At 45.8% G+C, this 9,956-nt stretch overlaps 2 protein-coding genes across 2 annotated transcripts; one reads left to right on the top strand and one right to left on the bottom strand.

Moving 5' to 3' along the window:
* Positions 1 to 2,153: 2,153 nt before the first annotated feature.
* On the bottom strand, positions 2,154 to 3,599 carry CCR75_001367 (uncharacterized protein; the record flags this gene model as incomplete). The annotated part of the gene is made up of 5 exons (XM_067959471.1): positions 2,154 to 2,574; positions 2,646 to 2,793; positions 2,963 to 3,107; positions 3,170 to 3,254; positions 3,455 to 3,599. The coding sequence occupies 5 exons, from the start codon at positions 3,597 to 3,599 to the stop codon at positions 2,273 to 2,275; spliced, it is 825 nt and encodes a 274-aa protein (XP_067815212.1). The 3' UTR covers positions 2,154 to 2,272.
* Positions 3,600 to 4,008: 409 nt separating this feature from the next.
* On the top strand, positions 4,009 to 5,832 carry CCR75_001366 (uncharacterized protein; the record flags this gene model as incomplete). The annotated part of the gene is made up of 1 exon (XM_067959470.1): positions 4,009 to 5,832. The coding sequence occupies one exon, from the start codon at positions 4,009 to 4,011 to the stop codon at positions 5,830 to 5,832; it is 1,824 nt and encodes a 607-aa protein (XP_067815214.1).
* Positions 5,833 to 9,956: the final 4,124 nt, after the last annotated feature.

The raw sequence follows: 9,956 nt of genomic DNA, 5'->3' as shown, positions 1-9,956 counted from the left end.
TGGGCTCAATACTCTCCAAACTTTCCTTGGAACATTGCGCGTGGTGCCTAAGGTCTTAGACCTCCAATCGATCCATGGCTCATGGTGTTCTAACAAGGCCATACCAAGGATGAGATCATATCTCGAATCCAAATCAAGGACGAGACTGCGTTCCATACTGTCAAAGTCCAAAAACTTTATACCTAAGTTCAATGGAACAGTGACACGAGTCCCAGTCGCTAAGCAAACAGTGATCGTATCACCTTCATGCGCTCTAAGCGCCTCAACGTATTGTTGACTTCCTTTAAGGGAAAGGCGTCGAGCCTAATTGCAAGACGCTCCTGAGTCAATTCAAATTGACCACGGCTTATCAAAGCCCTTTACAGTTGCTTGAGCGACTAGCAAGCCAGGCTTGTACTCTCGCCCCGTGCCATTGAGCACCGAGCTAATTAAGGCTATGTTCTGTCTATTCTCACCTCCAGCAGGTTCAACAGAACCTAGGTCTTACCCAGTAGGGCGCCTCGCACCTACTGGGTATCGACGTTATCCCGCAACGTACCAGATTTCTGGTATAGGTCGAAGTTGGAGCTCTTTCGAGCTTTACGCGAATTTCAAAGAGGGCAGGCAGAGCGTAAATGTTTCGTGCTTCCGCACATATAACATCTACGGATGGTTTTATGCTGTTCCACAGCTTGAAAAGCCTCTTCTCCTTCCTCAACGAGGCTCAACTCCATAAATTCCGCTTTATTAGACGGAACCCATGTGCTCGAAGAGCTTGTTCGGTAGACGAACATGCTAACGCGAGCAGACTTAAAGTCAAACTCGGCGCGCAGCGCTATGGCATCTGCCTCTTCGAACGTAGCCAATTGAGATCGGAACAATTCCGTCCGGGCAACCCCTCATTGAGACCCCCCCCCCATAAAGATGGTCACTACAATTGTCTTGCACCAGGTCTTGATGCATAGATGCAATAAGAGTTCTCAACTTCTGGACAAAGTCCCCTAGGGTTCTTCTACCCTGTCGAGTCGCTAGGAGCCGTGCTCGCATGCGAAAAGCCTGATCAGGCGGTGCAAACATGCTCGTCATTTGCTCTTTCAGCGAATCCCATGAGGGAAAAGCGTCGTTTATGGACGAGCTGCACGATAGTGCCCATTCCATGGCTCTACTTCCAAGTTTGGAAATGGCCATAGCCACATTTTACCGTTTTGTTTAGAACAAGGCGGATCTGTAGCGGAGCTACCTCGCTCCTAAAGTCAGAGGAAGACGTTCAGACTCAGAGAGCCACTTAGTTCTATTGAACTAACAGGTTTAACAACTCAGGGGTCGTACAACCTATCAAAGCTTAAGGAATCCTAGTTCAAGGGATTCAGGGTTCGTAGAGCCAAGTGGCAACTAGTGCCCAAGAGGATATACCTTAGAAAGGCTTCTATCTCTTACAGATCAATGCGCAAGCCTTAGGAAGGCACTTAATGCTTTAAGATCAAAAGGGGAACTGGACCCCACTACTTTATTTAATTATTTAAATCTAAAACCTTACCCTAGCTAATTAAAAAAATAGATTTTGGCCGCCAGATTTATATCTGGCGGCGACCACATTTATTACCCATAATAAATGGGATTTAAGTAACTAACTATTTTAAAATTAGATAAAGGGTATTTTAACCATAAAGTAAATGTACCACAACAACGGTTCTCCAACCATGTGTGCCCCATTACATGCCACATAGCAGCTTCTGGTCCCGTTGTCGATCTTACCTTCTGAATTGACAGTTGAAAGGGACAACCAATTCTATGGCTTGAAGATAAACGCACTTTTTTGGGACGATGTAGTATCTAATGACAGTTCCAGCTTGCGAGCATTGCAAATTTTGACCCTTGACGTCCCCATCCCTTTCTGTTTTCAACTCTTTTAGTTCGACGGATGCATACAGCGTATCCATTTTCGCGGGCATGAATATCGACGGCCTCCTTTGCTGCCTCGAGAGAGCTGTAGGACAATTGCAGAGGAGGTGCAAGAATGTTCATGGGTATTAACAAATTCTAAGAGAGCTGAATTTCACCGTCTAAATAGTCATTTCACGAAAGTGGTCACGTGGTGTTTTTGACGCAATGTAGGGCGAACCTTAGCCAATCAAATACAACTGAGGGCATTATAACGAAAAAGTGAGGCTCCCTTTATTTTTTAATCATTGGAAATAATATTTATTATTTCTCTTAGGTTATCTTGATACATAAGCGTGAAATACAGCTCAAAGTTACAGACCACTCGGACATAAAAAATAAAGTTGGTTCGTTAATCATATATACCAAAGCGAGACAAACGCCGGCGCCGAATTTCGCTTGGGCTTAAGCGCTGCGGATCGAAACTGTCTTCATGCACTTGCTGACATTTGTATTCTTCTTCTTGGAGCCGGCGGGCAAGTTCTTCGTCGGTTTCAATCGGCGTAGAAAATGAAGAGTGGTCCACACGCGCGTTTTCTTCACTACTATTACGACTGAAAAGGAAGTGAAAAACCGCTTTAACGCATTGGCTAAGTGATGCGGCTCTGACTGTCACCATTGACAGAATCATATTCGAGTACACAAAAATATAACCTTGAAAAGCAATAAATACAATTCAATATAATGAAAAGCTTTTCGCAACGATCCTTCAGTATTATACTCACCAGCCAATATACCGCACGTGTGGCCCATAAGAGAGCTTCGAGGTACCATGTAATGGATAAGCACTAGCTCTAGCCATGCTGCATATTTTGTAGGCACTTGAAAGCCATAAACCGATGAAAAGGTTGGAGAATTATGGTTTAACAGCACCTAATCAAATAGCTTAGTAGCAAGCCCAGATCAAAGCCTTTGTGATTGCCAAACCTTGAGAGCAAAAATCACTGCCGAAAAGCCCACACTGCACTGGTATAAGATATTCTACAACACGGTGCCAATTAGTCGAGCCAGTCTATCTTTACTTCCCTCATGACGCACGTACTGGATTTTGAAAACTCGTGGCAAGAACGAATGCAACGACGACAATAAGACTGTGGCTTAAAATGAGCAAACAGGCTACCGTTCCAAGAAATCGCACACTGTTTAAACTATGTTCGAGGTTGTACCCCTTCCATAAGAACGACATCCTGTCCGGTACGACAGTAAGAAATTAAACGTTCAGACACAGTTCAATCGAATTGATACTTACATGTTGTGGTACAAATGCCAGTCATCGACATGGATAAATCCGGACGTGACAATGCGCTTCAAGTCCCCATGATTCAGAACTTGGTCTGGACATCTATCGCACCGAGCTGGTATAAGTCATTATAGTGCTAATTTTATAAATTTAGTAATGAACCTACAAATAATATTTGTTGAAATGCATGGGCTGTAGCTGATTTTGATAGTGGATTCCACACATCAAAGCTAAAAAGTCGCAGTGAGTGAATGAGTGAGTGGGTACCGGCAAAAGTTAAGAAAGAAAAGCTACCTATAAGGCCGAGAGTAACGGGCGGCTTGTGATCCAGCTGCAATATTTGCTGCACAAGCATGAGCATCAACGCAGGACCGTGGCCGTCGCGATCTGCGTTGCGACCCATGCCTCGCTCGCGCCGTCTAAAATTTGGTCCAAACATGCAAATTTAAAGTGGAGACGACTTTATTTTTAAATAACGTGTCGCAAAACTTCGCTCGAAATTCTGGTGAAGTTTTGAGCCAACTCGTTGGCTTCATCTCTTTTTATGCAACATTACGTAACTCAATGTTGCTACAATGTGTTCCAGATGAATTCACAGCCTTATTCCATTCATTGATTCTAAGAAATTCTTAACTCGAGCACAACCGTGTAAATCGCGTACAACCCAGCACTTTGCCTTGGCAAATATATCCAGGTCTGAATACCTTGTTCCAGGTGTTCATTGCACTAGCAATTGCGTTGTAGATTAAATTGTGGCTCACAAAGGGTCGTACTTGTGTCGCGCCCTCGTAGGATCCTTAAACGTCATTTATCAATTTCCCCGAGACAAAAAAGCGACAATCATTCTGATGCTTTCTTTCTTGGGGCAATTTCTGCCCATATCTGAGGCGCATCTCCCAGCCTCCGCCGTGGCGGCGCTCGCGCTCTACTTGTCCCTTCGTCCACTCTTTAATGTGGATCGTGCACTTGTGAAGCTCTGGCCATTGGTGCTACTCTTCTTTGCCTCCTACCGCTACTATCAAGCTATCACGTTTCCGTCTTCGAGCTGTTTCCTACGTATGTGGATAGCGGTGCAGCACTACGCGCCGGTCTTTGAGGCTGTTGTAAGCGACACGCTCCTGCTCATTTCTATCATTTCTATCTTCTCCGCAAGCGTGCAGCTCGTGCGTCGAGCGCGGTACGTGTCCCGCAAGAGCCTTTTTAATGCGGTAGGTGGCGCTGCTGTAAAGGCACTCAAGCAGTTGCCGATTGCATCGGTCAAGATGGCCAATGAGATGCGTAAGATCGAAAGCGAAGTGGAACATATGCTTAAGGGCAACGATTCGCTAGCGGCCAAGATGGAGAAACTCCATGCTCTTCCTGCTCAAGGCATGGACGACAACAAGTTGGTGGCGTTACTGACAAATTTAGCGGGAAATAGTGATAACAAGTGGAAGGACGGGTTTGTGTCAGGCGCCGTATATCACGGCGAAAAGGAGCACTTGGACGTATTGAACAAGGCGTACGCGCTCTATGCAGTGACAAACCCCCTTCACGCCGACTTGTGGCCAGTCGTGAATAAGTTTGAGGCCGAAGTCATTGCCATGACAGCCTCCCTTTTGAATGGAGGCCATCCAGAAGTGTGTGGCACGCTCACTTCCGGCGGCACGGAGAGCATATTCCTAGCAGCAAAAGCGCACCGTGCATACTATCGTCAGAAGCACGGCATTACCACGCCCGAGATCATTGCATGCGTCACGGCACATGCTGCCATCGACAAGGCATGTGAGATCCTTGGCATTCGACTCATTAAAGTACCCATGGACTCCCAGTCCCTCAAGATGGACCTCCATGCTGTACGCTGGAACATCTCGGCCAATACAATTCTCCTCTATAGTAGCGCCCCAAACTTCCCCCACGGTATCATTGACGACATTGCCGCCCTCTCGCAATTGGCCGTGCAGAACGACGTGGGTCTTCACGTTGACTGCTGCCTTGGCGGATTTGTCTTGCCCTTTGCGCGTCAATTGCGGACAACCATTCCCGTGTTTGACTTTGCCCTTCCTGGTGTCACTAGTATCTCGTGTGACACACACAAATATGGTTACGGATCTAAAGGCACGTCTGTAGTGTTATACAAAACTTCGGAACTTCGACGATTTCAATACTTTTCGTACCCCGATTGGACAGGGGGGCTCTATGTAACCCCGACGCTGGCAGGCAGCCGTTCAGGGGCATTGAGTGCTGCAGCATGGGCCTCTATGGTGCGACTTGGGCGGGAAGGCTTTCTGGAGAAAACGAAAGGAATTTTGGACACGGTGGACGAGATCAAGACTGGCATTCAGCGGATTGATGGCATCCACTTGTTGGGAGATCCACTGGTGATGGTTGTATGCTTTGCGGGTGACAAGGGCATCAACGCACTTCGAGTTGGTAACGCAATGGCCAAGCGCGGTTGGAGTCTCAATTCACTTCAGCATCCGACCTCAGTGCATTTGTGCGTGACAGTATGTCACATTGGAAAGAGCCAGAAATTTGTCAGTGCTTTGGAAGAAGCTGTCAATGAAGTGAAGCAAGACCCGAACGCTTCGCTTGAAGGAGGTAGCGCCATCTATGGCATGGCTTCTAGTTTGCCTGCGGGTCCAGTGGACGACATTTTGCGGATCTACACGGACATTTCGCTGAATGTGTAAGAGATTTGCAAATTAAAATTAATACCAATACGACACTTTCATTTTTCGGTGACTTAAGGCATACTTCACAAGCAAAGGTGTCGTCCTCCTGTGCATTGAAGCTGAATATTGCATTATTTTTATAGCTGTGTAGGGTAAAAGCATAAGTTATCTGAGGTTATAAGTTACGTGAGGAAGAAAGATATCTACTGGACATCACTTTACTGACTGTCCTAAACGGTTTACCACTCCTGCTTCCGCATACGAGCTCCATGTCCCAGACGCGCCTCACCGCACTTCTCTAGGTGTAATATAAGAATCATATTATAAACCTCTAAAAATATGTACATACACTACTATAAAAAAGAAGCACCATTTGCATGTATATATCTAATTAACATAGCTGGAAGTCATGACACAGACAAACCTTGCTGCCAAGCGCTCTCCTGTCGCGCACCATCCACAACTCGAAGAAGCCCTGGCAACTTGGGTGCTTCAGTGCCAGGCAAAAAAACGTTGCCCTCACGGGGGAAATTATCAAGGTTGCGGCTAAGTGCTTTGCTGACCGCCTGGGAGGATGCTGACAAATTTTCCAATGGATGGCGTCAGAGATATCAGCAGCGAAACAAACTTCGTTGCATCCGAATTCACGGTGAAAGTGGCTTTACAGATCAGGAAGTCATGGAAGCTGCACTGCCTGAACTCAACGCAACCATAGCTCGATATGAGCTCAAAGATGTGTATAACATGGACAAAACATGTATATACTATATCATTAAACATTATCTTATTGCGAGACTCATACTGGTTTTTTTAGGCCTATCCTACAGCATGGTTTCAGAATAGACCATTTCACAGGGAACAATCGAAGGTCCAAAGAGGGACAAAGTGAACTATATCTGGATTTTGAGTACCTTATCCTAACGGTACTTTACTAGAAAAATCTTTTGGTTCTTTTTTTCGAATTCAGACGCGTTTCACTATAGCATATACCGCCAATGATGATGGCTCCGAGAAGCTAAAACCTTTTTTTATTGGGAAATCCAAGATGCCACGCTGTTTCAAATGGCAGACAGGAGAACGGCTGGGGTTCTATTACATGAACAACAAGAAGGCATGGATGACTGGAATCCTCTTCCAAAAGTGGCTAACGAAACTTGACAATGACTTGAGGATAAGTTGTATTACATGTGATATTGCAAGTGCACCTTGAATTCACTTTCACCAAGCCTTGCTAGGGAAAGGGCAGGAAGATTCTTCTCTTGCAAGATAATGCTTCGTCTCACAGAATGGAAGAACTGGAGTTTGGGGATATCAAGGTCGCTTTCATTCCACCGAACTGAGCATCAAAAATTCAGCTCATGGATGTTGGCATTATTTGTAACGGGGCACTACGACTTGTACTGCTTCAGTACAAGTTCACTTCGCACTACTTCACTTGCGAGTGGTGCCTTACGTCACTTCACGTACACTAGTACGTGCAGAGGAAGACTTCTCTTTAAGAAAACAACCTTAAAAAGGGTTAAATAAAAACTGTATTAATATAATTAAGTTTCCCTTCTTTCTATCTGTTAATGCTAACTTAATTATGAACTAATACTAAACATGCAATTGAAATCTTATATGTCTCTATCTCTTTGCTTACGTTTACAGCTAAATAGTCTGCGGGATAAATAGATATAATGGCCTATACCGATTTATGGATAAGATTTCTGAGGATTACTGCATAAGGTAATATTTTCCAAATCTTATCTACCTTTTAGATAATATATTAATTAACAACCTTTAATTGTTAATTTCATGTAACGATACACCCCGTTACATCACCCCTCCCTTAAACGACAATCACTCTAACTGTCATTGGATGGAGTGGTCACTATATGACTACTTAATTTAAAATGATGTTGATTGGTCAGAACCATCATTTTAAATCTCATCGCATGAAGAACAAATCCATGCGGGGTACTGATAGTGCGGCGCCTTCGGCTGCGGTTCGTGCAGCCGCGGGTGACGCACTGTTATCTCTTGCGGCAGACGGAACGTCTGCCGTAGTATCTTCTACTCGCGCAACACTCAATGTTGCGGGTGCACGTGGTGATTCACCACGTGAATGCGACTCCTCTTTGGAGGTCGACTACGAATGCGAGTCGGACGAAATGGCCGACTCGAGGAGAATAGAACAGTCGCCTGATAAACGTCAGGCGGATGACTATGAGCCTTCGAATGAGATGGCTCATTCTGATCGGCGAGTTAATAGTCTATTTGGATCCGACGATGAGGATGATCCCTTATCGCCCGTTCCGTCTCCCGTACGGTCACCTGCACGTGTTTCTGTGCAAGGTGATGACGATGGCGTATTCCATCGCAATTGAAGTTCTTGTGGTACCCCTACTTCAGTGGGTACCACTCAGGGGAGTGAAGACAATCAAATGTTATCTCCTCTCGCCCCTGAAAAGAAACAGTGGCTTTGCCAGAACGGCTAATCAATAGCTTGTCTGGAGAAACTACTACTCGCAATAAATATCCCTTATTTATTGTGACAAAGCTACATGGCCTTGATCCCAGCGCTAAGAACTTTCGCGCTGAGGAAGACTATTTTATCTCGATGCTTTTCTTAAGCATCGATGGTTTAGGGGCAACAATAAGCGAGATAAAGTCTCGCTTATGCAAGCCTGGAGCGCGTTCATTCGCAATATCAAAGACATCGGACGCGAAGCTTGGCTTCAAAAACTTAACGCGAATCGCGTTAAGGTTTGGAAACGAACTCCAACCGATGCAAAGTATAAATTGCATCGGTTGTCACGTGAGGCTGGGCTTTCATGCCTGACGTGGGGTGATCCCTGTCCGTGTTGTGTTGACAACACGAGAGAGTAAAAGGGGATGTCTATTCCCTTTCTTCGCCCTGGGGAAGGGCTCGCATCTCTATCGAGATGCGCGATGCGATTGACGTTTTGCAATCGATTTACAAGCGTTAGGGGCGTGTGTTTTTCGATGGACCTTCTAATCCATCGGATGGGTCTCGTCATACTGACGGACGAGGCCCTCAACGTCAGCAACCAGCTGGGAACGAGGCTTCCAGCTGTCATGTGAAGGTGGATAACCACGACAGCGAACAAGATAACTCGTTCGCTACACATCACGGTGGTTCTGGATACGTTCCACAAGGAAACGCTGACCACCGTGGGAATCCACCAATGGTTGTGGTGGAGGAGGGGAAATTAGATCCGAACCGTATGTCGGATCTGATGTCGAGGATCGACAGAACCGATCACTTCCTCCATGATTTGGAGGAGGGACTTGACCACGAGCGCGGCAAGTGTCGCTCGTTGAAGCAGACGATGCAGGCTCACCATATCGAGCGGTTGGAAGACCGTTCGAAGAGTGCGTACTCCATGTTGGAGTACGAACGGAATTATCACGCTCGTCGAGATGATCTGTCGTCAGCTCATCGCTATTTCGAGGATCTTCGGACCAGCATGATAATCTGGTTCGTGACCACAAGAATCTTTTAGGGATTCTTGAAAAGGGTGGTCAGATCCGTCCTCGGGAGAAGCCGCGTACGGTACGGGCGGAGCCGACCAACGTAAAACGTAGGATGCGAACGCATCTTTCGTGGCTATTCTATTGTGTACGCATTGCCTCTGCGATGCAGTACACGGAAAGGACCAATGAACTTGGGTAGTAGTTTACTGCTACACACATTAGTGACTACACGCTTAGGTAAGTTTACCGTAGAGAGTAGCACTAGATCATTAATATTAAATGAATGAACATTTGCTCTTCCATGTTTGTCTGCATTCCGTTTCTGTCGGTCCACTGGGATAATTGATTCTCGAGTTAGCAGAAACTCTGCTGCTAACTCATTTGTTTTGTCATTTTCAGTACTCTTAGTGCGTACTGCCATGAGATCACTCTCATTTTCGATGTCGTTTTCTTCGACATCGACATCACTCGCATCGCTGTTATTTTCGACGCATGATGAGCATGAGCCAGAATTGGTTTTGTCCTGCGAGTCCCCCCCTTAAACTAGAGGATCCCTCTAATTGGGTGGGTATGCGAGGATGGCGTAAGCCATTCACAAAGAACGGTGTATGCGTTGTAGACGCATGCACAGAGTTATTGATGGCGAATTCGACCATCGGTAA

Source organism: Bremia lactucae, linkage group LG3, assembly GCF_004359215.1.
Source record: "Bremia lactucae strain SF5 linkage group LG3, whole genome shotgun sequence".
NCBI classification, from domain to species: Eukaryota; Oomycota; class Peronosporomycetes; order Peronosporales; family Peronosporaceae; genus Bremia; species Bremia lactucae.
Note: the sequence above shows the minus strand (reverse complement) of the source record. Positions and strands in the feature narration are given on the sequence as shown.